Genomic DNA, 27,108 nt, shown 5'->3' with positions numbered 1-27,108 from the left:
ATAGTGGCTGGTTTCTTTGCCTAAAGAAGACTCTTGATCTGTCAATTCCCTGGAAATCTCTATAGGATTTGCCATGGGCCCAGCTATGGTCTAGGCAGAGGAGAAAGTGAAATAATGAGTCCAAGCCCCAGGACTGGCCAAAAAAAAAAAAAAAAAGAAAAAAAAGAAAAGCTGATGATAGTGGCTGGTTTCTTTGCCTAAAGAAGACTCTTGATCTGTCAATTCCCTGGAAATCTCTATAGGATTTGCCATGGGCCCAGCTATGGTCTAGGCAGAGGAGAAAGTGAAATAATGCAGGGAGCTACAGGAAATAGAGTACAGATCAGAGGGGTGTAAGTCTACTTAATGACAGAGCATGAAACCTAGAGCCAGACCATTTGGGTTCAAATTTGAGTTTTAAGTTTTAGAAGCTGAGTGATTTTTTGACAGCTACTTAGCCTCTAGGACTCCGTTTTTTTTGTTTGCTTGTTTGCTTGCTTTTTTGGCCAGTCCTGGGCCTTGGACTCAGGGCCTGAGCACCATCCCTGGCTTCTTTTTGCTCAAGGCTAGCACTCTGCCACTTGAGCCACAGTGCCACTTCTGGCCGTTTTCTATATATGTGGTGCTGGGGAATCGAACCCAGGGCTTCATGTATGCGAGGCAAGCACTCTTGCCACTAGGCCATATTTCCAGCCCCAGGACTCCGTTTTTAAAAATCTGTTTAAGCTAGAATAGTAGTAATAGTACCCAGCCTTAACACTAAATGTAGCCAGGCACTGGTGACTCATACCTACAATCCTAGCTACTCAGCTACTCAGGGAAGGCTGAGATCTGAGGATCATGGTTCAAAGCCAGCCCAGGCAGGAAAGTCCATCCATAAGACTCTTATCTCCAATTAACTACCAAAAAGCTAGACGTCGAGCTGTGGCTCAAGTAGTAGAACACGGTCCTTGATTATAAAGGCTCAGGGACAGCACCCATGTCCTGAGTTCAACTCCAGGACTAGCAAACGGGGGGGGGGGGGGATGGGGGGGCAGGGAGAGACAGAGATAGAGACAGAGACTAAATGAGTTCACATGAACTGAACAATCCCTAATCAAGGAATCTGAAATTCTCTAAAATCTGAATCAGGTATGCTCCCAAGAATTTTAGATAAAGGGTAATCTGCAAAGATAAAATACTGAGAATGATATCTAGGACATAGTGTGTGTGTGTGTGTGTGTGTGTGTGTGTGTGTGTGTGTGTGTGTGTGTGTGTGTGTGTGTGTGTGTGTAATTATAACTTGTTACTGAGTTGAGGAAGCCATATGAAGTAGGAGGGTTGGAGAAATAGTGTCTAACAACTGTAAAAATTCAACCACTGTAACACGATGATGAGAATCTTGTCATTTAATTAGATCTGTCATGAAAAGCAATAATCTCAGCTAACCACTCTGCCCTCCTCCGCCACCTAACCACCTCCCTGCATATTCATACAGCACAGAACCCAAAGGCTTCCCTCCCTACCATCCTCCCCATTCAAATCATGGCAAGAACTGCCTCCATCCATCATGGAACAGGATGAATGAAATATCTTGATGAAGGCTTTTGCTGTGCTATTATCTTAAGGTAGAGTCAGGACAGAGACAGAGGCAGAGGCAAAAGAAGGGTGAGGCCCAGGGATCTCTTAGAGATCAGAATTTGCCTGAGGAGCACAGAGCCCATGGTTTACCCCCAAAGGGGTCTGTGTCTAAGGGGACAGGGGCAAGGACTGGCTGAAAGTTTTTGTCAAGTGTATGTTTGAGGATCAGGGCAGCTAAGAATCCTTTCTCCTCCTTTCCCCCATGCCTTCTAGATCTCAGATAGCAGGTAGGGGCTCCTGAGCAGGAAACACAGTCCATTCTCCCAAGGTTTCATCTGCTTCTCAGAGCTTCAAGCAGGCATTGGCAGTGGGGGGAGGCATCTCCCTGAGGCTGCCCAACCCCCTCCCCAGCTCAGGGCTTCTTCTCTCCACCTGTGAGCACCAGGGCCTGCAGGATGTCGGACAGTGACACTATTCCCTTGACCACATCATTCTCATCCACCACTACCAGACGGTGAACCTGGCACAGAGCAACAAGAAGGAATATTGAGTGCCAGCCTTGCTAGGGCAAGCCCCTCAGCCCCTACCCTCCTGGCCAAAACCCATTCTCAAGGCCACCCCTCTCCCCCAGGTTCCCTCAGGGTGGCTGACCTCCCTACCTCTGCTTCCACGAGCCTGTTGATGATGGTCTCCAGAGTCTCATGCAAGTAGCACTTGAGAACACCCTCAAAGTAGTGGGATCGATGTTGCAGGGCTTTGGTCACAGACACATCTAGGTTATTGTAGGTCTTTTCTGCTGCCAGATTCTGGAGAGAGAAAGAGAGGAAGGGCTGGCAGGGAAGAAAGTGATCCAGCCCCCAAACCCTGGACCTCCTCAGCCTCACTGGAGGAACTAAGGGCAACTGTCAGCCATGCCCACAAGCCACACTCAACTCATTCAATTCCTTTGCAAATTCCAACACAGGCAGGTTGCAGAGGAGACTCTCTTCCTCTTGTTCTATATTCAATACCCCTCCTTTCCCTACCTCCCAGCCCTTCCACACTCACGATAACATCAAACTTGGAGTAGATGTCCACCACACGTCCTAGGGGAGAGGGACAGAGGCAGCTCAGTAAGGAGGATCTAGCATCCAGTGCTCCCCAATCCATAGAATCACCCTCCAGGCTAAGCAGAGAGGACAAGGTTCATCTCAGGACCTCCTGATCCCTGAAACCCTCCCTCTTTTTCCCAATCCCTCACCTTTTTCATCCACCACAGGCAAGGCTGAGACACGGTGTTGTACAAAGATGCCGAGAGCCACATAGACAGGGGTGGTAGTACGGACCATGGCAATATTGGCATAGGTGCCAATCTGCAGTTCTTCCAAGGACTTAGACATGAACTCTGGCTTGGGGAACTCAGTGATCTGAGGAAAGAACCACAGCTTACTTTTAAGGCTCCAGGATCCACCCACGAATACTTCTCCATCCTAGTATATAAGAAATAAGAACTGTGGGGGCTGGGGATATAGCCTAGTGGCAAGAGTGCCTGCCTCGGATACACGAGGCCCTAGGTTCGATTCCCCAGCACCACATATACAGAAAACGGCCAGAAGCGGCGCTGTGGCTCAAGTGGCAGAGTGCTAGCCTTGAGCGGGAAGAAGCCAGGGACAGTGCTCAGGCCCTGAGTCCAAGGCCCAGGACTGGCCAAAAAAACAAACAAACAAACAAAGAAATAAGAACTGTGTTAAGGAGTACTCACAAACAACTTGAGGAACTTGAGGATGCGCTTATGAGTAAGGATATACAAGGTGTTGCCTGATTCTGGGTCAATAACTGGCAGCCTGTGGATCTTGTTTCGAATTAATGAAGACACGGCATCAAACAAGCTGGGAGAAGGAGGAGGATGATGGTTAAGTTTCACAGTGCTAAAATTGAGTTATATAGCTCCTTAGAGTGTGCTTGTTTGTTTATTGTCAGTCATGGGGCTTGAACTCTGGGCCTGGCCACTGTCCCTGAGCTCTTCAGCTTAAAGCTAGCACTCTTACCACTTGAGCCACAGTGCCACTTCTGGTTTTCTGGTGGTTAGTTGGAGATAAGAGTCTCAGGAACTTTCCTGATTGGGCTGGCTTTGAACCTCTATCCTCAGATCTCAGCCTCCTGAGTAGCTAGGATTATAGGCATGAGCCACAGTGCCCAGCTTAGAGTACGTTTATAAACAACAAAAAGTCTTGGTTAGGGGGGTAGTGTTCAAACCAGACTTAAAGTGTGTGCGTGCATGTGTTGGGAAAGAGTATCTTTTTTTCTCTTTTGCCAATTCCTTGGATCTTTGGGTGCTTAGGACTTTAGCTACATGATTGGCACAGCTATTCCCTATTTTGGATAAATGGATAGCAAATGGATAACTGCAACTCACCTGGCATTAGGAGAAATGCAGACAAGTGGCTTAAAGGAGTCCTGTAGGTACACCTCTGAAGGGAAAAGGGGCAGTACACAAAATACAAACATGATTCACAGGAAATCAGAAACCCCTCTATCCCTCCATACCTTTTTTTTTTTTTTTTTTTTGCCAATCCTAGGGCTCGAACTCAGGGCCTGGGCACTGTCCCTGAGTCTCTTTGTGCTTCAGGGTACATGTGAGCCACAGCATCACTTCTGGCCTTTTCTGAGTACTTTATTGGATATATGAGTCTCACCAACTTTCTTGCCCTGGCTGGCTTCAAACCCTGATCCTCAGCTTTCAGACTCCTGAGGAGCTAGGACTACAGCCATGAGCCACTGGCACCTGGCTCCAGTCATATTTTTTAAACCCCCAATTTTCTACATACCTCTCCAAGTTTCTATCTTGTGTTCTTCTAGCTCATAGATCTGTACCTGGAATTAGAAGAAACAGAATCTAAGTCTCGATTTCCTGTGGCTTGCTCAGACGAAAAAAAATGCAAATGTGGAATAAAAAGGCAAGGAAACTACTTTTGGTCTTTGGTATTCCTTACCAAGGCTGACTTATAGTAGCGGTGCAGGATATTGATGAAATCAGTGATGGTCAGCATGCCTAGATATCAAGACAAAAGCCCTCAGCACTACTGCCCAGCATAAGAAGCCACTAATACTGTGTTCCAGAAATTGCTTACCCACAAAACTCTGCTTCTTACTATCCCACAAAGGAGCAGCACGTACACCATTAGTTACCAAAGCAAAGAAAGCTTTCTTCACCTGTAGTCAAGAGAGTAATAATCATAAAGGGACACACCAACCAGGGGACAGGCAATAAGAAAGGAGAGGGAAAACATGAGGCTAACCCCATCGAAGGATGAGGCCTTGGGGATGAGATGCGATGAGAGGCATTAAACCAGAGGTTCCATTGAAGGGGGAAGGAAAAAGAAGATGCCACCCACCTGCAGGGAAGTATCAAATACAACCAGTTTGGAGCTTGTAGGAATCAGGTCATAGCAGCGATGAGACTTCATGAAGGAGGTATACACACTGTTATTGGATTCTGGGGTCTCTGCATAGGGTGGGAAAGTTAATGGCTTTCTTCCATATAGCAAATTACAACCAAAAGACCTACCTTCTCCAATATTGGCAGCATTTAAAAACTATGACCCCCTATTCTGCTGTTTTAGTCCCACAAAACTTGGGAAAATCCCTTAGAAATGGTTTTATTTTAACTCCTGACACCAGGTAATACATCTTTTAGCTTGGTGTGATGGCACATGCCTGTAATTCCAGCAATAGGGAGGCTGAAACAGGATCCTGAATATAAGGTCAGCCTTGAGAGTTGGAGGGATTTTATTAGTTATATTCATAATACAATTGATTCATTGTATTTATTGGCTCCTTAGGTAAAGGAAGACTGATGGAAATAGTCCATATCTCTCATTAACCTGTTCAGGTTTAAAAGTTTTTTCACCATTAATTCAAGATTTCCTCCCATAAACTTAGCATCTTTTCACTTGTCTTTTCTCCACTAAGTGAAATATCAAGTAAGATTCTGAAATTTTTTCCAAGACCTGCAGATGGGAAACTCAAGAGTCCAAGCTGGGCCACTTCTCAACACTTAAGTGTTCAACCAACCTAGCCAAACACCCTGAGAGTCCGTTCTGTGTTCACTGACTCATTCCACCTACTCTATATAAATGAGACAGCCTGGCCAGATTAATCTTTATTCCTATCATTTTATTTTATTAATTATTTTCTTGCCAGTACCAGGATCTAAAAACCCAGGCTCTCCCACTTTCTTGGCTTGCTGGTTTGGCTGGTGTTCTATCACTTAAGCCATACCTCCAGCCTGGCTTTTAGATGGTTATTTGGGAGATGGAGGCGTGAAGCCTTTTCCTGAGTGGCCTTTAAACCACAATCCTCCTGATCTCAGTCTCCCGAATAGCTAAGATTATAGGCATGCACCACTGGTGCCTGGCTTCATTCCTGTGATTTTAATTGCTTGGCCTAACTTGGAAAGTCAACCCCACAAAAAACAGCCTTGATGCATTATGTACTATGCTATATGTATTTTAAAATATCACATCATTTAATTCTTACAACAAATCTATAAGGCAACTACTCTCTCAACGTGATGGCAAACACCTGTTACCCCAGCTACACTGAGAAGACTAAAATAGGAGACTAGTCCAGCAAAGCTTGGGCAGGGAGCAAGACCCCACTACAAAAATAACCAGTGCATGGGCTGGGAATGTGGCCTAGTGGTAGAGTGTTTGCTTAGCATGCATGAAGCTCTGGGTTCCATTCCTTAGTACCACATAAACAGAAAAAGCCAGAAGTGGTGCTGTGGCTCAAGTGGTAGGGTGCTAGCCTTGAGCAAAAAGAAGCCAGGGACAATGCTCAGACCCTGAGCTCATCAAGCCTCAGGACTGACAAATACATACATACATACATACATACATACATACATACATACATATAATAATCAATGCAGAAAAGGGCTGCGGAGTGGCTCAGAAGTAGACAGATTGCCTAGAAAGTGTGAAGCCCTGAGTTCAAACCTCAGAACTGGCCCCCCCAAAAAGTTAAAAGTACAGAAGCATTTTTTTTTTTTTTCAATTTAAGGCACGGGAGGCCACACATGGTGGTGAACTCAGGGTTTGGGCCTGAGCTGTCCCTGAGCTTTTCTGTTCAAGGCTAGTGCTCTACTACTTTGAGTGAAGCTCCATTTCAGGTTTTCTTGTGGTTAATTGGAGATAAGAGTCTCATAAACTTTCTTGCCTTGGCTGGCTTCAGACCACAATCCTCAGATCTCAGCTTCCAGAGCAGCTAGGAATTCAGGTGTGAATTGGTTGTGGTGGTCCCAGCTACTTGGAAAGCAGAGGTCAAAGGATCACAATTTCAAGGCCAGCACAGGCAAAAAAAACCCAAACAACCCACAAGACCCTATCTGAAAACAAAACAAAACAAACCCTAAGAAGCAAAAGGACTAGGAGTATGGTTCGAGTGATTGAGTACTTGCCTAGCAAGTGCAAGGCTCTGAGTTTAAATCTCAATTTTTTTTTGGCGGGGGGGGGGGGGGGGGAGAGTAGGGGTACAATGCTAGGGCCTGAACTTAGGGCCTGGGTGACTTTTATGCCTAGGCTAACTTCAAACCATGATCTTCCGATTTTAGCCTCTTGACAATCTTCAATTTAAAAACAAACCAATGAAGTCTCTCTGGAGCAGAGCCTCTCATCTGCTCAATCTAGGCTGGTTTGCCTGTGTGCACCAAGGCCATCCTAGAATCTTCCTTCATCATGACCTAGGAGCTGCTTCCAAGTCTCCTCTATTGTCACCCTTTCGACTTCCTGTGCCTCATACTTTCATCTTTTTTGATCACTCTCTTTTTCTGGTTGTTGTTGTTGGTGGTGCTCTTTTCTTTTTTTGGTACTGAGGATTGAACCCAGGATGTTGCACTTGCTAGGCAAGCACTTTGCCACTGAGCTACATCCCAGCCCAACTGTCTTGTTCCAGTGAAGTTTATTTTCCAGTAGCTTTCTGAGAAAGGATTTATGTGAGGTAAATCTTCGGAGACCATGTATACAGCCTATATTCTGCCCCAGATTTATAATTTGAGTGGATACACAATTCTAGATTGGATATTTTCCTACAATCTAGTTGCTGGTAGTGTTCTTAGGTAATTCTGATTCTTTGTATGGGACTTGCTTTTATCCCCTCTGGAATTTCCAAAGCTCTTCTCTTTGTTTCTAGTATTCTGAAATCTCATGATGATTATGCTTTGGATAGGTCAGTTTCATCCAAGGAGTTGGATATTCTGTGAGTTATTTCACATGAAAATGAATGTCTTTCAGTTCCAGAAAATGTCCTTGAAGTTTTGTACTGATTTTTTCTTCTCTGGTGCAATTTTTCTCTCTGCAACCCCTATTATTTACATACTGGACCTCCTACACTGATACTTTCAAGATTGTTTGGGTTTCTGTGGGTTGTTATTTTTAAATATGTTCTGTGTTGGGGATGTAGCTCAGTGTTAGAATGCTTGCCTGGCATTCAAAGGTTTGATCTCTAACTCAGTGCCCTCCTCTTCATACACACAAAAAAACTTTGTCCTCTATTTTCTAATTCTTTGATGTCTCACTCTGCTGAGAGGTTTGACTTTCCAAATCTTTTATTTGGGTTTGTAAAGTCCTTGCTATTATTACTTATCTAATTCCAAGAGCTCCTCTTTCCTTCATTCCTTCATTTCTCTCTTTCTTCTTCCCTTCCCTTCCTTCCTTTTGGTTTGTAGATTTATTCTCAAACAGCAAAATACATAAGACAATTTTTGTGTAGATCCAGCAGTGGCTGCCAAATGACTTTGGCCAAACTGTGTTCTAATTTCTAAACACTCACTGTTGTCATCTGAGCCTTCTCTGTGAGGAAAAGCGGTCTAATATTTTATTCATATACATCTTTCTTATCTGAAATGTAACCTATAATTTTTGTAGATACATTAACTTCTCCTTATCTAGATCAGGACTTTCAAATGCAAATTTGGCTTCTATGACCATATTCTCTCCACTTGCTCCAAACTGCCTAAGCCCAGATCTTCATAAAATGGGAATTTACTGAGAGCTTTTTGGTGTCCATCTTGTCACAATTTCAAGGCGCACAAAATTTGGTTCTTAATTCCCTCTAATGTTAATGGGGGAAAGTTTCTGCTGTTCTAGCCACACAACTGAATAGCTCCTTGGAACCTGTGCAAGTGCCAAGACTGGATGCATCGTCCACGCTCTCTTCAAAGTCTCTGCTCAGCATAAGGTAATCACAAGAGCAGGGCCAGGGTCAGCACAGGATGGGACCAGCAGCAGCAGTAACAGCTTCAAGGCCTTGGGCAAGCAGTGGACACAGGCAGAAAGGACACAAGCCACTGAGCTATGCCAAACCAGGAAGCACTATTCCTTTTCATTCTCTTGAAAATGCCTTTCAAAGATACTTATATACTCATTATACTTTATTTCCTGGTGGAAATAAATGTGTTCTTTTAACCTAAATATATAATAATGTTACTAATAATGTTTTCTTCTCTATGCAGTGACTTTTTCCCCCAGTTGCAATTCTTGTGGTAGGTTTTGTTTTTCTCTTGGTACATGGGAGCTGGAGATAGTTTAGACGTTTTTCTCACTTTCTTTAGACGTTTGGTCATTCTTGTGTAAAGTTGGTTTCAGATCATATCCTTGTTGTTGTTGCTTGGCTTGAAAGCTGATTGGAAGATGCAAGTGTCTGAGGAGGCCTTCCTGGCTATAAGCCATTTAGAGAGGGAATGTTCAATACTTATATTGTTAGGGCTTTCCCACAAGGGGATTCTGGAGAGGAGCACTATTCAATTTTGAACTTGAAGGGAGAAGTCTTTTCTGCCAGCATTCTCGAAGCTGAATAGGGGGAAGAAGGCTGGAGGCTCAGCATCCAGCGTAGTTCACTCCAGGCTACTGCTGTCAGTACAGTGGCTCAGCCCTCAGCTGCACCTGAATCCCTCTCTAGAACCTCAGAGTTTGTGAGTGTGGAGAGGAGCAGTGCAAGTACTCAGTGCAGGTAGGAAGTCTTGGGTGTTTGTTTCTTAAACTTTCAGTTTTTCTTGTCTTCCCCACTGCTCAGGTCAGCTAAATCATTTAACACCCTTCATCTGCTTTCCAGCTTCCGAAGTTCATTGTCATGATCGGGGCTTTCCAGTTCTCCTTATTTTGATAGGTTTATACTTTTTTTTTTTTTGTCTGAGATGGGGCTTGAACTCAGGGCTTGGGCACTGTCCCTGAGCTGTTTTGCTGTAAGCTAGCACTTAAGCCTACAGCTCCACTTCTGGTTTTTGAGTGGTTAACTGGAGATAAGAATGTCATGGGGAGTTTCCTGCCTGGAATGGCTTTGAACCACGAACCTCAGATTTCAGCCTAGCTAGGATTATAGGAATGAGCCACCCGGCCTGATTTTAAAAAAAAAACAAAAACCCTTTATAGTGATTTTACTGAAGAAACAAGAGTGGGTGTGTTTTTAATCTGCCATCTTTTTTTCTTTGTGTGGGTCTTAGGGCTTGAATGCAGGACGTGGATGCTGTCCCTGAGTTTTCATGCTCCAAGCTAGAACTTAAGTCACAGCTCCACTTCCAGCTTTTGTGTGGGTATGGGTGTGCTGATCCTGGAGCTTGAACTCAGGGTCTGGGTGCTGTCCCCCAGCATTTTTTTTCTCTCAAAGCTAGTGCTCTACTACTTGAGCGCAGGTCCACTTCCTGCTTTTTGGCAATTAATTGGAAAGATAAGAATTTCATAGACTTTCCTGCCCAGGCTGGCTTTGAACCTCAATCCTCTGATAGCTAGAGATCTGAGTAGCTAGAATTATAGGTTTGAGCCACCAGTGCCTGGCTTACTCTGCCATCTTTAAGTGAAGCTTTCCATAGATTTTGCAAATATGAGAACTCACAAGACACATCTTGTTGAGTATATACTACATACCAGTTGAATATATAGTACATTGAAAATTAAATCGTAATCATTTTAGGCCACAGGCCTACATATACACTGAACCTGGATTTTCTGTTATTTCAAAAATAGCAAGCTGGGTGAGGTGGCTCACAGCTGTAAACCTAACTACTTGGGAGTCTAACATCATCTAGGTCAAGGTTTGAAGCCAGTCTAGCAAAAAAGTTAGCAAGACCTCACCTTAACAGAAAAAGGCTGGTTGTGGTACTGCTGGCCTGTCATCCTTTCTACAGTGGAAGGCACATACAGGAGGATCTCAGTCCAGGTCCACCCCAGCAAAAAGAGAGACCCTACCACAAAAGGCACTAAAGCAAATAGGCCAGCCTTGAAATCAAGGTTTGTTAGACTCCATCTCCAAAATAAACCAGCAAAAATCAGGTCTAAAGGTATGGCTCAACTGGTAGAGCACCAAGTGAGCACCAGCTAGGCAAGCAAATATGAAGCCCAAATCTCACCAACCTTCAATTCTAGGATCACCACCACCAAAAACTTATTAAATCCCCAGTACCACTAAAAATAAAAATTTTAAATCAGTTGCCAAATTTTAATAATCCTCAGATTCACAGAGAAATCAAAATTTGCAGTTCCTTTTTTTCTTTTTTCTGTCAGTCCTGGATCTTGAACTCAGGGCCTGAGCACTGTCCCTGGCTTCTTTCTGCTCAAGGCCAGCACTCTATCACCTGAGCCACAGCGCCACCTATGGCCTTTTCTATATATGTGGTGCTGAGGAATTGAAACCAGGGCTTCATGTATGCATGAGGCAAGAACTCTACCACTAGCCCATATTCCCAGCCCTGCAGTTTCTTTTAAAAGCAGGACACCTGGAAAAAAAAAAAAAAAAAGAAAAGTCTTGACTAAATGTAGATGGCTGCTCCTTCCTTTCAAGCAAGGTCTACAGGTTGCCACTGAAAAATTTAGTTCACTGTTTGGTCCATGTAGATAACTGTGTTTCTAACTCCTACTTGGTGTCAATGCAAATGTACACAAAACAGACAATGAAATCAGATGGCTGCACTCAGTTATAAAGAGAAGTCTGAGAAATGAAAATATTAGTGAAATATTGTTTGAGTGCCGATCAAATGAAAACAGATTTTTAAATTTTCCTTTTTTTTTTTTTTAAAGAGTCTTCGGCTGGGAATATGGCCTAGTGGCAAAAGTGCTTGCCTCATATACATGAAGCCCTGGGTTCGATTCCTTCAGTACCACATATATAGAAAAGGCCTGAAGTGGCACTGTGGCTCAAGTGACAGAGTGCTGGCCTTGAGCAAAAAGAAGCCAGGGACAGTGATCAGGCCCTGAGTCCAAGTGCCAGGACTGGCACCAAGAAAAGAAAAAAAAAAGAAAGAAAAGTGTCTTTCTATGTAGTCTAGGCTTGTTCTCAAGCATTGGATCTTCTTACCTCAGTCTTCTGAGTTCTAGGATTACAGGTGTGCACCACTATGCCCCTCAAAAATTAAAAAATCTGGTGCTGGGAATGTAGCTTAGTGGTAGAGTGCTTGACTAGTGTGCAAGAAATCCTGGTTTTGAATCCTCAGTACCACATAAACAGAAAAGGCTGGAAGTGGCGCTGTGACTCATGTGGTAGAGTGCTAGCCTTGAGCACAGAGAGGCTCAGGGACAGAGCCCAGGCCCTGAGTTCAAGCCCCAAGACTGGTGGGGGGGGGGGGGGGAAATGAGCTTTGAAAACCTTTAGGACACATTTGGAAATAGCACTAAGTCTCTAGACTCTAAAGCCCTAGAGAAGACAATTCTAGCACCTACCCAAATACCTGTTTAAAAGTTGGTTAGTGGGGCTGGGAATATGGCCTAGTGGTAAAGTGCTCACCTGGTATACATGAAGCCCTGGGTTTGATTCCTCAGCACAACATATATAGAAAAAGCGAGAAGTGGCACTGTGGCTCAAGTGGTAGAGTACTAGCCTTGAGCAAAATGAAGCCAAGGATAGTGCTCAGGCCCTGAGTTCAAGCCCCAGGACTGGCAAAAAACAAACAAAACAAAACAAAAAAGTTGGTTAGTAGTAGAGTGCTTGCCTAGCATGCACAAGCACTGGGTTCAATTCCTCATGATTTCTGTGGTTTGACAAATTATCTGGCCCAACTTGAGTTGTTCTTAGGGGAATCCCAAGGAGATTCAAAAGCATTGGGGCTGGGAATATGGCCTAGTGGCAAGAGTGCTTGCCTCATATACATATATATATATATACATATATATATACATATATATATACATATATATACATATATATACATATATACATATATATAGCACCATATATATATATATATATATATATAGGAAATGGCCAGAAGTGGTGCTGTGGCTCAAGTGGCAGAGTGCTAGCCTTGAGCAAAAAGAAGCCAGGGACAGTGCTCAGGCCCTGAGTCCAAGGCCCAGGACTGGCACAAAAAAAAAAAAAAAAAAAGCATTGTTGAAGACATGTTAGGGTCAGGCTGTGGTTTTCATGCTCAGTCTTCTTTCCAGTTTACCTCAAATGTCACTTACCTTGAAGATGCTCATTTTCCAGAGCTGGGAAGCTATCTGAAGTGACCTGGAACGGTAAGAGAAAAATACATCAGGCTCTATTCACTTTAGGCTAGCAACATTAGAAAAATGGCTGGTGAACTAATGACTTTCTTTACAGTACTGTAAGGTCCCTCAAAAATGTTATCTCATTTAAACTTTATATAACAACCCCAAGGCAAATACTATTGTTAGCCTATTTGAGAGTAGAAAACTGAGAGCTAAAAGACATTAAATAAGATGGGCGCCGGTGGCTCACGTCTGTAATCCTAGCTATTCAGAAGGATGAGATTTGAGGATCACGGTTCAAACCCAGCATGGGCAGGAAAGTTTGTGAGACTCTTATCTCCGGTTAACCACCAGGAAACCAGAAGTGGTGCTGTGGCTCAAAGTGAGAGCACTAGTCTTGAGCTGAAGAGCTCAGGGGCAGTGCCCAGGCCCAGTGTTCAAACCCTAAGACCACCAACAACAAAAAAGACATTAAACTACCTGCCCAAAGTCACATGGCTGGCATAGCTCAGGTTCTTATATACCACATTGCCTAATAAAAATTTTAGTCTTAAAAGCTAAGACTAGGGTTGGGAATGTAGCTCAATAATAGACTGCTTGTCTATCATGCCTAAGTCCCTGGGTTCAATTTCCAGCAGTATAATAAAATAAAAGCTAAGATTTTTTTAAAAAAATCTGAGTTTAGGGCTGGTCCTATAAGATTCTTGCAGATTTCCTTTATTAAAACATTGATAGGGGACTTGGAATATGGCCTAGTGGCAAGAGTGCTTGCCTTGTATACATGAAGCCCTGGGTTTGATTCCTCAGCTCCACATATATAGAAAACGACCTGAAATGGGGCTGTGGCTCAACTGGCAGAGTGCTAGCCTTGAGCAAAAAGAAACCAGGGATAGTGCTCAGGCCCTGAGTTGAATGCCCAGAACTGGCCAAAAGCAAGCAAACAAACAAACAAAAAAATGATGGGCTGGGAAAGTGGCTTAGTAGTAGAGTGCTTGCCTAGAATGTATGAAGCCCTGGGTTCAATTCCTCAGTACCACATAAACAGAAAAAGTCAGAAATGGTGCTGTTGCTCAAGTGGTAGAGTGCTAGCCCTGAGCAAAAGAAGCTCAAGGACAGTGCCCAGGCACTGCATTCAAACCCCAGGACTAGCAAAAAAAAAACAAAGAACAAAACAAACAAACAAACAAATAAATAAAAAATCAATGTAGCGGGTACAGTGATGTACATCTGTAATCCAACGACCAAGAAGGCTAAGATAGAAGGCTTTTCAGTCTGAAACATAGACCACATCATGAGTTGGAGACAAGCTTAGGATGCAGAGCAAGAAAAACTATTTCTAAAACAAAACAAAACATCACACAGATTGCAGAGAAACAATAGCTTCTCTCAAAACACAGGTGTAGCACTGAGTACCAGTATCATGGACCTACTCTACTCTTTGAGAGAAACCTACATCTGGGAAGTTCCCAGTAGCTGATTATCAGCCAGACAATCAAAGCTTGAAAGAATGAGGAACAGATGAGGAAGATGAATGCATGCTCTGAAGCCAGTGACTTGAGTCCTCTCTGCATTTCCGTGAGTCAAGGAGACACTAGGTTTTCTTTCTCAAGACAATCCAGGATTAAAGGGTGCTTTGAATACAGACAAACCATCAGAACAACCTTTGGGCTTCTTCAGGTGGGAACATTTGGAAATGTCATTGTTATCTAGAAAGCCAGGAGGGCCCACCCACTGGCATCAGCAGTTCTAGCTCAACTTTTTCTGGGTAATATCCTTAAACAAACTTAGAAGTATCTTCCATAATAATATGAAGTTAAAGGCCTTGGCTTGAACCTAGGAAGTTGGCTGGCAAATTGAGTCAAATCGGGAGGACAGCTCTAAACTTCCTTTGCCCAATATGTGGAGCTGCTGAGGAAGGAGATAATCTCCCTCTCTTCTCTCTGGGTTGCTTTAAGACTATGAGCTTGGCGTGGTATTTTTGGCAGGGCTATCGGAACAAGAGGCTCATCATTTAAAATGGGAGAGAGTGCTGTTCTACTGTAAATACACATACATGATATACAAGTCTCACAATGATATATACAAAGGCACACAAGCAGCTACTTCTAGACATTATAGCCTCCATCGTGGGATACTTACTGTACTGCACTATTATTATTTTATTATCTATTCAAACACATTATAAATTCCCCGAAGCCTTATCCTTTGTATCTGCACCACCTAGTCTGGGGTAGTATGTATTTACAATTGTTTTATTCTCTAAAACCTTCTTATAATGATTTACACTTATGTGAACAGAGACTTATTACTAAGTAAAAGAGGGAGAGACACAGCTAGATATAAATATCAATATGAGGAACACAACTGAATGTGCCTTTATCCTCCTGTCTATTTCTCCACACAAAAGGAGAGATTACAACCACTCCTTTCTATTTTCCTTTTCCTTTGTCTTTCTTTCTTTCTTTTTTTTTTGGTCTGAGACTAGGACTCAAACTTGGAATCTAACACTTTTGTTCATTGGCTGGTAGTGCTTTATTCCCTGAGCAATGCCTCCAATCCCTCCTTTCTATTTTTAATAACACATAGGACTGAGAAGGCACCTCTGTATTACCCAAGTATAAATATTACATATACAGACTAAATATTATTGCAGAGATATAGACTAGATATGACATGACATCAATTTCTTCCAAACTCCTTATTAGCATTTCCCTAGCCTCAGGTCCTCAGCTCCTCCCACTAGCCCCCATCTACCCATACCTAATGAGCCACTCCAACTTACTACCTAACTACTTCCCCTTTAGCCCCAGAGAGAAGCTCCCACCTGGATAAGGTACAGATGCCATGTAGCTCCCTCTCCCGTGGGAACTATGGCCCCACTAATAAACTTCCTTATGAACCTTCATCTCCTGCCTGTGATTATCTCCGCATGGTCCTCTGGGATGGCGGGGAAATATCCTTTCACTCCTGATCTACATTTCCAATAGTTTGCCACTAACACATATCACACAGACGCTTCAAAATGTTTCAAAAAAGCCAGACACTAGTGGCTAACGCTATAATTCTAGCTATTCAGGAAGCTGAGATCTGAGGATCATGATTTGAAGCCAGCTTGGGCAAGAAAGCCCACAAGACTCTTATCTCCAATTAGCAGCCAAAAAAGACAGAAGACAGCTACCAGGCCCGAGTTCAAGCCCCAAAACTGACACAAAAAGAGTTTCAATACAAAAAAGATGATTTGTTACTTGGGGAAGGGGAAGAGAAAGTATCAGAGCTTGAATTCAAGGCCTTGTGTCTCTTCTCAACTTATTTTTGTGCTTTTACCAAGTTCTCTGGCCAGTGCATCTTCAATATAGAAAGGGTTTTTATTTCTACCACCCTGAAACTCACTACTTTCTGAAGTGGTTAGGTCTTACAGAAAGCTGTTATAAAAACATTCCCAGGGGAAAAAATAATAATAAAAAATAAAACATTCCCAGGGCTGAGAATGTGGCTAGTGATGGAGTGCTTGCCTAACATGCATGAAGCCCTGGGTTTGATTCCTCAGTACCACATAAACAGAAAAAGCTAGAAGTGGCACTGTGGATCAAGTGGTAGAGTGCTAGCTCAAGGACAGTACTCAGGCTCTGAGTTCAAGCCCCAGGACTGTAATCCCAGTTCTGTAATCCCAGCACTCAGAAGGCACACAGGAGTGTGAGTTCAAGGCAACATTACTCTGGGAGTCCCTGTATCATTAACCCCTTGGAGCACCACTAAAAACAAAGAATATTCGAAAAGCACATTCATGGATCTCCTTATTACAAAATAAAGTTCAAAGCAAGGCACTGGGGGTGGGAATGTGGCTTAGCAATAGAGTGCTTGCCTAGCACGTATGAAGCCCTGGTTTCGATTCCTCAGCACCACATAAACAGAAAAACCCGGAAGTTGGTGCTGTGGCTCAAGTGGTAGAGTGCTAGCCTTGAGTAAAAGAAGCCAGGGACAGTGCTTAGGCCCTCAGTTCAAGCCCCAGGACTGGCAAAAAAAAACAAAAAACAAAAAAAACAAACCCAAAAACGAAAACAAAAACCATAGCTACTCATGAGGCTGAAATCTGAGGATCAAGTCTTGGAGCCAGCTGAGGCGCTCTCTCTCTCTCTCTCTCTCTCTCTCTCTCTCTCTCTCTCTCTCTCTCTCTCTTTCTTACCTTTTTCATTGTCTCACCCCTCTCTCCTTTCCTTCTTATTTTAGAAAACAATTTCGAATCCAAAAGTCCAATCCAGTACATAAGCCATGAGGGCTGCATTTAGAAATCTATACATAGGACTGAGAATATGGCCTACTGGTAGAGTGCTTGCCTCTTATATATGAGGCAAGCCCCAGGCAGGACTGGCAAACAAAACAAAACAAAACAGTGGGTGTAGAAGAGGCAAGGTGATGGCTGTCTGCCACAGAGCTCCAGAAGGTCAAACAAAAAAATAAATAAATCTATACATAAAAACGCTTTTAAACCATAATACATTTACAAGTTAAGAAAAAAAGTCCACATCATCTGGAATTTAATGGAATCAGACTATTGCTCAAAATGCTCTGTGTAGAAAATGACTCCCTTGGCTGAGCAATTGCATCATCACATTAATACTTGTCTGTTTTCTTCTTTATAACAAGAGATACCACCTCTATGCAGGCAGAGCAAAAGCAAAGAATTACTCTAGGCATGTAACTAATTGATCCAAAGAAAAGTGAACCTGAAGGTCTTACACAATGACACAAAAGCAGGTGATTAAAAACAAAACAGGATGCCTGATACAAGGTACATGGTTAAAAACTGGAGCAATAAATAACAGGGATTTCAGGGTGCTAGAGAAGGGCTCCTGTAAGGTGGCAATGAGTAGCATCTGTGGGAGGGTGACAGGGACCTATCACCATTGGTCAATGCTTGTTCGCCAAGAATGAACTATGTCAACACTTCTGCTTAAGAGTCTCCGCGCAGGACGCGACCTAAACTTGTCCAAGGTACAAAGCGGCCTCTTAACAATGATTCTCTCCTTTGCAGAAGCCTCAATTCTTGGTTTTATGAAAGGGATGCAGTCTCTTTGGCTGCAGTATAAAAGTCTTTGAGCTCTTCCTTACAGGAAATTGCAGGAATCACAGCCGCACAATTGCGGTCCAGGAGCTGCTGCCTGCAAGTGAGGGCCCCTCGCCCGGTAAAATCGACCACAAACAAGCCTGCTGCCTCATGCAAACTTCTTGAAAGAGTTTGGAGAGCCTAAGAGGAAAGGAGGCTCCTGCGTACGTGGGCTCCCAGGAGTTTCCTGCAAAGATACTGCCCGTGGGTTGGAGCACCGAGGCCGCCAGGCCGGCAGCCCACGGGCGTGGCCGGGTCGTAGGAGATGCTCCCGCACTGGAGCAGGACAGTTACCCAACAGAAGACACCCGGCTGCTTCTTGCTAGCCCCTGCCCCGTCCTACCCAGCTCCTAACGTCAGTGCTCGCCCCGGCCCTGTCCCACACAGCTCCTAACGGGGTCTCGAGCTCCACAGCGCCCCCCGCCGCCCTCCTGAGCTCCTCACCGTCTCCATCGCGAGAGGGGACCGACTGGGCTCTTTCGCTTTAGGAAACTGGCCTGGGGGCAGGCTCCTCCCCATGTCCGGTGCCTTGACGCCACTTCCGCCTACGTCACGAAACGCGCACATTCAGGGCGGAAGGCGGGAGCCCACCCTTCCGGCGGCGGCCTGGCCCTAAATAGAACGCCCTCCTCTTCCCCGCCCACCCCTACCCCGGGTCCTCGAGGATCTCTCGGATCTGGCTGACGGCGAGGGTCACGGGACGGAGCCGCTTGTATTTAAAATGTTCTTTTTTTATTTGTCGTTTAAAAACAAACTTGTAAGAAGCAAAATCCAAAACTTGCCCTTTGCCTCTCGCAACATAAATTATGTACAGTTCAGAATGATCGCTGATACAAAACATGCCAGGGATGGGGGCGCTGGGGGCGGAGGGAGAGAGGGCGCTTTAAAAAAGGGAACCATTTCATCCGTTGTTACGAAGGACCAACCTTGCTGTACAGGATACACACAACACAAAATAAAGTCTTCACGGGATTCACACTTGTCAGCGATTTATTTTTTTTTAAAAAGGGGGAGGGTCCTGGAGGTGAGGGTAGATGACGGTAGGGGGAGAAACTGAAAAATTGAATATGTGCAAGTGTAAACCAACCCAAAATACAAACACGGGGCGGTGGGAGAGGGGGAGGATTCTGATGCAATTATACAGGCAGGGTTCTTAAAAAAAAACAAAACGAAAAAAACAAAAAACAAAAACCAACAACCAAAATTCCAACCTTGTAGCTTGGGTCTGAGTTATAGTTTATATAAAAATTAAAAACTGTATAAGAGTTCTCCACTAAATTCTACAGGACTATGGGATACCTAGCATATGCTTACAAAGTCTGCCCTACCTCCTTTTCCCAATCCCAGGGCCCAAGCAACAACAACAGCCTCACTTTCCAGAGCCAATCTCTTTCCCGGTAGCTTACACCTTTCTGCTCTTCTGCTCTGTGGCTTTGGGGGCAGCAGCCCATTCTCCTCACTGACCTAATTGCAGTGGTTCCTGTGGGAGTGGGTGGTGTTACTCTCAAAGATTTGCAGCTTGAACAGTTGAAGAAGCAACTTCAAAAAAAAAAAAAAAAAGAAAGAAAGAAAGAAAGAAAAGAAAAAAATCTCCCTACCCCCATCAATCCACAACCCCCCAATTCAAAACAAAACAAAAACAAACCTAAAATCACAACAGCGACCATGCTTCCCCTCCAGCAGGCCAGCCTATCTGCCACCACCAAGCCCACCCCTACACTTCAGACATCTGATTCTTGAGAATATTAATTACAAAATGCCCTTTGCCGCCAGCCCCGAGGAGAGAACTGCATATAATAAGCTTCCATCATCCCATGGCTCCCTACCAGAGAGGGACTGGGGCCCTCCCTACCCATCCTCTACCTACCCCCATCCCCAGGAAGAGGTTCAACTGCAGCACAAGCTTGGGCAGAAAGGGGAAGGGAAGGGAGGCAAGGAAGCCATCACGCTCTGGCTCCCCCTGGGGCCAGCTCACTTTTGTGCGTTATAACATAGTCCAACTATACAACAGGGTAGAAATCACCCGGCGTCTCTCTATACCCCCACCTTACAGCAGTCACAGCCAGGGGGGTGGGGAGTGGGGGGGGGTGAGAAAAAGGGCGGTAGGTTGGGTAATGGAGGGGGCTCCCCCACAAGGGGAGCTCCATTTGTCCGCCCCACACCCCCCTACCATTTATAAACTGGTTTTGTAAAAAGAAAATAGATATATTTATATAGAATATATAAAGCACAAAAATTAGTAGTTTTACATTTGCTCTCCCCGGGGGTGGGGGGAGAGGGGAGGGTTCTCACCTCCAGCCGGCTCCCCCATGCCCCACAAGACTATGTACAATCCCATGTATAAATAGATAAATACCCCCCACCCTCCCCGCGCTGACACTAAGCTCCCCACCCCCACATCACCACCCCTTCCCACCAGACCAGCAGCAGTTTGGTGACTGAGGGAAAGTGGGAGCTCCAGGCCACACCCTGCCTCACTAGGTATGGGCATGCCACTCAGGGATAGCCCTCACCCTACCCCCCATTGACCCCATCCAGGGGCTGGAGGGCAAATGGGCTCATGATGAGGTTGGGAAAACGGTGGGGAAATGTCCTGGTCCTAGGTTTAGCACACCACTCCTGCCCCCATGTCCAGATGGAGAAGGAAGTCCTAGAGCAACTAGGGGCCAGTCATCCCCAATCTTCATCACCATTTGCCTCAACCACCATCCCATGCCCATAATTAAAAACAAAGATGGATTTTTTGTTGTTGTTTTTTTCATCCTCCTCCTACCCCCCTTCCACCCACTCAGAAGAGGGCAGTGAGGTGGGGGAGAGGGTTGGGGCAGTAGGGGGCTTGGAGAGGGTCTCACATTTCAAAACAGCAAAAAATCCAACACTTAAATGAGGTAGGTGTGGGTGCGGGGTCTCCTTGCCCGGCTTTGCCCAGCGTGCCCTCCTGAGCAGCTGGATGCCTCTTTCCCGTTCATGTTGCATTTGTCAGAGTGGAAAACAAGGAAACACAACCCATAGAGACAGAAACACAGAGGAGAAGAGGGAGACAGAGACAGATAGAGAGGGAAGGGGGTGGGGTGAGGGCAGGTGGGGGCAGGACCCGGCAGGCAGGGCCAGGTATGGGACCCGGCCTTTGGGATTGTCAAGCTTAGTTAAGTCTCTTTGCAGCCTTGAGTTGGGCCAGAGAGGTCAGTGGGAGCAGCAGGGCTGTGAGGCCTGGCCACACATCCTCTTCCCCCTCCCTGCTGCCTCCCAGATGCTTCTGGGTAGTTCCCGGCCCATATCCCCCTCAAACCTGAGATGCCCATGGCTGCTTCTATCTAGCCCCTCTTGGAGCTGGGGGCAGAGATGCCAGCCTGAGGGCCGGTGGTGGGGAAGAGGGTTGTCCCTGGTGCCCAGGGTGGGTTTGGCCTAGGGCCCTCTGCCCCAGCCCCCTGCTTCAGGGGCTCCAGTCAGCCGGCAGCGCCAGCCCTGGGTCCTGGCTCTGGCTGCTACCTCTTTTCCTCTTTATCCCTTGCGGGAAAGAGGTTGGGGTAGGAGGACTCCCCTGCCTGGTAGCCTCAAAGCTTCTTAGTTCATCCATTTCCGACAATTCCAGGCTCCACAGTGACAGGGGATCTTGTGCTGATCGTCCTCAAAATCGAACTGATAGTCATAAGTTAGCTGGAAAAAAAAAAAAGAGGATAGAATCAAGGCTTGTTCCCTTGTTCCCAGAGAAAATGAGTAGAGGGTCAAGATGTGATAGAAGGCAGTGGCCTCAGAACCCAACTCCTAAAGAATGAGGAGACCAGGAAAGGAGGAACAGCTGCTTGTCAGGTAACTCAGGATTCTTCCTCTCACCTCCTCTCCTTTGGGGATTCGCCGGCTGGAGATGATGATGATTTTGTCTTCCTTGTCAAATGTTACGACTTCAGCCACACAGTTAGGGGCACAGGAATGGTTAATGTACCTGCCCAGTGGGACACAGTCATTAATACCAGGCTTCTTGGTTTCTTGTTGACCTAACTGCCACCCTCAGGACCTCAGAACCCCTCCTTCCTCCCTCTCACCTGGCAGGGCCTCCAGTCAGCGTAGCATCAATCACATGTTCATTGTTTATTCGGAACATGTAGATGCCTCGGTTCTACAAAGGCAGAGAGGTTGCAGAAAGACAAGATTATCAGGTAACAGACTCAGGTAAGTGGACTTCTCTGGCATGTCCATTTCTCCAGTCTCCCCATCATGCACTACTTTCCAACTGCCCTCTTGAGCCCAAACCCGCCGCTTGCTCCTTGGCTGAGTGTGGACAATGTCCCACAATAGCCCTTCACACAACCCATACCTGCTCCTCATAGATTTTCTCCCGCCGGTTGGCCACCTCATTTCGAATAATGGTACCAATATACTCGATGACCATTGTGTGCTTTTCTAGGTCCTTGGCTGCATAGAGGCCCAGGCCCTGGATACGGGACCGAGCCAGATAAACGTTGTTCTTCCACTCTGTGCGTAGACGCCGGTACTGAGATGACTTGGAGTGCACGAACTGCTTGCTGTATGGGGTGTTGGTCTCGCCTGTGAAGGTGCTCTGATATGCCTTAGACATGCTGGTGCTGTTCAAGGTATGGGGCCTGGGAGGTGATACAGTCCATGACAAGACAGACCAAGCATATACCACCCGCCTCTTCTCTGGGAGTACAACATGCCAGCAAGGGGCATGTGTTGCCAGCAAGCATACAAGTGCTGCCTTGGGAGTAGAGTAGAGGCACTCAGGTCTCAGCTCTCAAGAGGCAGCAACTAGTTACAGGGACCCTTCTGATACTCAGGTGGCAGAGACAGCCCAGGATAGGGGGTAGGTATGGAGGGAAAAGGGGACACCAATTCCCCTACACTGAGCCTGCTCTCCCACTCCTCACTTTCTACCACCCTCCTGCCAAACCATACATAAGGCCAAGCTCTTCTGGGAGGTCTTCCTCAAGCAGCCCAGGCCTAGAATTTAAGCTGATGGTTTGCTTAAATGTCTCAACCCTACCTCCTGCCCATGCTGTAAGCCCTGAAAGTAGGGGCCGTCTCTACTACAGCGGCTGAATTGGAATTAAAAACGGCTGTGAATTCCCAGCCTAAAGGTGGTATCCTTGCCTTTTTGCAGTCTGTCCCATTCCCTGACCTAGCATCGGGCTCTGTGCAGATGGCTCAGTGCAGGGGAATGGCTGCTGCCTGGCGGTATGCTTTTCACCACCCTAGGGCACCAGCCGAAGTCTTGCCCATCCCAGAGCAGTGGTTTTCAAACATATGGGTTTTTTTTTCTTTTTATTTTTAAAAGGAGAATTTTTTTTTCTTAAATAGAATATTGACCAGAACTCCAGTCCATGAAATAGGTGAAAATGGAGCTCTTATGGTTAAATCTAATTGGGGGGAGGGGATTTACACATAGGAAGGGCTAAGCTCTGCCCATTGTTTTATGTGTTCCAGGACTTTTGGAACACACACAGTTTGAAAACCACTGTTGTAGAGCATCAAGGACTAGGGCTGATTAGGGGTGGAGTCTCTGACGCTCTACAGCAACTAGGAGCCACCAAAGGTCCTCAAGAAAGCCCTGCAACCACGGATTCTGCCTCCCTCTACCCAAGGACCAGGGTTAGGCTATTGTGATACACAGAAAGAACAGTGACCCACAAGTGAAGAGGCAAGGGTCTAGTCCCAGCTGTGTGACCTTTATTTAGTCACGTAGTCTTTGTGGGCCTCAGTTTTCTCAGCTGTAAAATGGGGATCATACCACCTGCCCTACCTACCTCATAAGGTTGTTGTGAGGATCAAATGAGATAATGGATGTGAAAACGCTTTGAAAAAAAAAGTATAAAGTGCTATACAAATGTAAGGTTTTATTATTTTTCTATTATATTTCTAATTATTTATTTCTAACACCAACTTGGGAAGGGAAGGTGCTCCTAGCACTCATGGGGTGTCTGGGATTTGGGAGTTATCACAGGCCCTTTGAAAGCAAAACCAAAGAAGGAAAAAAGTGACAGGATTCCTCCTATATTTCTTAAAGTTTTACCACTGTCTATCAAGAAACCTCCCCAACAACCATTCCCACCAGTCAACCCAGTGCATCTGAGCAGATTGGGGAGGAGGAGAGGGGTACCCTATTGATACACATGTGCTCTTTAATCAGGAGGCTTAAGTGTTAACCCCCAGTCTCTGAGGAAACTCTAATCCGAATCCCACACCCTCAAGGTAGCCAAAGGATCCCTATAAACACCCACACCCACAGGCTGCAGCCCCAGCCCCACAAGCTCACCGTTTGTAGTGTGTAAGGATCTTAGGCTCCGATCGGGCACAGCCAGTGGGGTTGATCATGAGTGGCAACTCCATCAGGGGGTGTCGCCCATAGCGGAACAAATAGTTTTGACAGCTCTCCACCCCAGGCAGCTGTGGGCACAGGTAGTGCTTGCCTTAGCCTCTGAGCTCCTTGCAGGCAGGGCCAAGATTCCCAGTGCCCACCTCATGCCCCCCATCGCCTGGCCCCTTGCTTACTGATTCAGCTATACGAAGCACAGCATGCACTGTCAGCCCAAAGAGCTCCTCTCCTTTCAGGTACTCAGGGAAGAGCCTCAGCATGTCAGCCTCTTTTCTCATGGCAGCCACAGGTTCAATAATGCGATTCCATACAGCTACAAGGCAGAAAAAGAAAGCTCCTCTCAGACAGAGGCAACTTCAGGTCCCTGACTTCTAACTCCTCAGTTAAAAGTAGGGGGGCGGGGCATGCACACATTCTTCCCCCCCCCCCCCCCCCAATACAACCTTCATCTTCCTGTCATGGTGTGTGGACCTTCAAGAACCTCTTCTGGCTTTCTTCTCCAAGCAGACTTTGGAAGGGAATCATAGAGCTTGTGATACAGAAGCACAAGTCCTAGGTCCCAGTGAGGCAGTCAAGGCCTTGGTCTTTACTGACAGAACAGGTATGCTTTGGAGTTGGGAAGAATTGGGCCCAAGTACTAGTACTAGCCAAGGGACCTCTGTAAGACTCAGTTCCTTTCTTTTCTTTTTGGTCAGCTGTGGGGCTTGAACTCAGGGTCTAGGCAGTGTCCCTGGGCTCTTTCATTCAAGGCTACTGCTCTATCTCTAGGAGCCACAGCACCACTTCTGGTTTTCTAGTTGTTAACTAGAGATAAAGAGTCTCATGGACTTTCCTGCCTGGGCTGGCTTTGAACTGCAACCCTCCTGAATAGCTAGGATTATAGGCATGAGCCATCAGCACCCAGCTAAGACTCAGTTCCTTTATGTATAAACTGGGTATAATAGTACTTACCTCGTTGTATAAGCAAAATAGCCTATAAATCACTTTAGTTTGTGGCACACAGTACATGCTTAATAAAAGGTACATGAGTTTCTTGATATTTTTGTGATTACCACAAAAACTGCAATAAAAAGGACCTTGGGATACAGCTCAGTGGTAATAGTGCTTGCCTAGCATGTGGTAGACAGGTCCTGAGAAACGATAAACGATCTTATGTGGGGAAAAATGAACACAAGGAACTCAGGATTAGACTGGGGAAGACAGATGAGAGTGTCAGAACTGACATCCAATCCACCAAAGATGGGAAAAGAAACCAAAATATGTGAAATTTGAGAAGCAAAACAGTGCTCTGAGTTTTTAGGAGCCTCCTGGTTGTCTGAGGTGGAGGTGGATCACTCATAGGGAAGCTGCAAGCCCTCTAGGGACTCCTTGAGAAACTCACCCAACTTCCTATTATAGTTTCAAGGCCCTAGTGCTCACCCTGGGGAGAAGCATCAATGAAGACTATGTCCTCCAGACCCTGCTCCATGACTTTGATTATAAACTCTGGCCGCCCATTATTCTCACTGATGGAGCAGCGGTAACAGCAGCGGCGGTTATTGGTACGGAGGCTCCAGTAGATGCGTGTGGCCTCATAACCCACAGGATAGAGGGCAGTGGCACTGTGGAAGTCGGCCATCTGGTGAGGGAGCAGCTGTCCAATGGCATGGAACACCAGACCCCCAACACGGAACATGTGCAGTCGTTCTCCCCTCTGGATGATGCTGGCAATTTGCTTCACTTCATCTCGCTCAATGTAGACCCGCCGGAAGACTGCAAATGAGCTCAGTTCCTGCTCACAGGGTCCCTTGATCTTATGCATTGGACACAACATGGTCTTGTCTTTGAAGAACATGCACTTGGCGCGGATGGCACAGGCAAAATGGTAGACATTGGGGCAACGCATGCGATTGCAGCTGCTGGTGGCACCAGTTCGCTGGCACAGGGAGCACTTGGTTAGTAGCCCTCGGTGCAAGGCAACCTCCACGTTCATCAATGCCCCACCCTGGGTCTCATACACCTCTGTGGACCACAGAGCACAGTTGAGGTGCACCCATAGGTCTAGATCCAGGTTCAGTAGGCGGGCAGGCCCGTCCGTGGCCCCATCCCCCTCTTCATGACAGAAGCAGCAGCGCCGCATGTCTCTAGGCACCTTGTCAGGTCGCAAGGCTGTGCCAAGCTGCTCCATAAACTCTGCCACCTCCCGCTCATCCTCTTGCCGCCCACTGCTCTTCTGGATGGTCAGCAGGAGCCGCAGTCTCTTCCAGCGTACCCCCTTCCACTTCTTGAGGTGAGGGGGACGGGAATCTTCACCTTCCTCCGGGGGCCGAGCTCGGGGCTTGGATCGAGTCGATTCAGGGGATGAGGTCAGTGGCAGGGGTGAGGGGATTGGTGGCTCAGTAGAGGGTTCAGCCTGAAGTTCAACAAGGGGATCAGCAGGGGGGCTAGCAGGAGAGGGTGCCAAGGGGGATGGAGGTGGGGAGGGCTCTTCAGGAGGTGGGGCTGACAGCTGTCGCACATCCAGATTGGAGACATTGTAGGTGTAGCTGTGCTGGATGGATGGCTCTGGGACAGGGGTCTCCTACAGAAAGGCATTATTCAATGTTAGTTAATACCAGTTCCTCAGCTAGACAGCCCTCCCTCCTCTCCCGAATTCTACCCCCTCCAATGTCTTATACATTTTTTGCCAGCACCTTTTG

The 27,108-nt window shown here is 46.0% G+C and overlaps 2 protein-coding genes across 5 annotated transcripts in view; both read right to left on the bottom strand.

Annotated features, from left to right (window-relative positions):
• Nucleotides 1–1,352: 1,352 nt before the first annotated feature.
• On the bottom strand, nucleotides 1,353–18,655 carry Prkag1 (protein kinase AMP-activated non-catalytic subunit gamma 1). The gene is made up of 12 exons (XM_048365209.1): nucleotides 18,544–18,655; nucleotides 12,969–13,014; nucleotides 4,914–5,023; nucleotides 4,650–4,731; nucleotides 4,512–4,570; nucleotides 4,347–4,392; nucleotides 3,935–3,989; nucleotides 3,281–3,407; nucleotides 2,780–2,945; nucleotides 2,587–2,624; nucleotides 2,199–2,345; nucleotides 1,353–2,059 (listed from the first exon to the last, which is right to left on the bottom strand). The coding sequence occupies exons 1-12, from the start codon at nucleotides 18,616–18,618 to the stop codon at nucleotides 1,952–1,954; spliced, it is 1,059 nt and encodes a 352-aa protein (XP_048221166.1). The 5' UTR covers nucleotides 18,619–18,655; the 3' UTR covers nucleotides 1,353–1,951.
• A 416-nt stretch (nucleotides 18,656–19,071) lies between these two features.
• Nucleotides 19,072–27,108, bottom strand: part of Kmt2d (lysine methyltransferase 2D) — a 44,227-nt gene continuing 36,190 nt past the window's right edge. For all 4 annotated transcript variants that reach the window (XM_048365169.1, XM_048365187.1, XM_048365178.1 and 1 more), the window contains exons 49-55: nucleotides 25,850–26,990; nucleotides 24,607–24,743; nucleotides 24,371–24,501; nucleotides 22,415–22,700; nucleotides 22,143–22,216; nucleotides 21,934–22,042; nucleotides 19,072–21,756 (exon numbers count right to left, since the gene is read on the bottom strand). In XM_048365169.1, coding sequence (XP_048221126.1) covers nucleotides 21,664–21,756; nucleotides 21,934–22,042; nucleotides 22,143–22,216; nucleotides 22,415–22,700; nucleotides 24,371–24,501; nucleotides 24,607–24,743; nucleotides 25,850–26,990 — 1,971 coding nt within the window. In that variant the 3' untranslated portion in view covers nucleotides 19,072–21,663. The remainder of the gene's footprint in view (nucleotides 21,757–21,933; nucleotides 22,043–22,142; nucleotides 22,217–22,414; nucleotides 22,701–24,370; nucleotides 24,502–24,606; nucleotides 24,744–25,849; nucleotides 26,991–27,108) is intronic.

This window comes from Perognathus longimembris, chromosome 1, assembly GCF_023159225.1.
Source record: "Perognathus longimembris pacificus isolate PPM17 chromosome 1, ASM2315922v1, whole genome shotgun sequence".
Lineage (NCBI taxonomy): Eukaryota > Metazoa > Chordata > Mammalia > Rodentia > Heteromyidae > Perognathus > Perognathus longimembris.
This window is presented reverse-complemented; position numbering and strand designations above follow the sequence as displayed.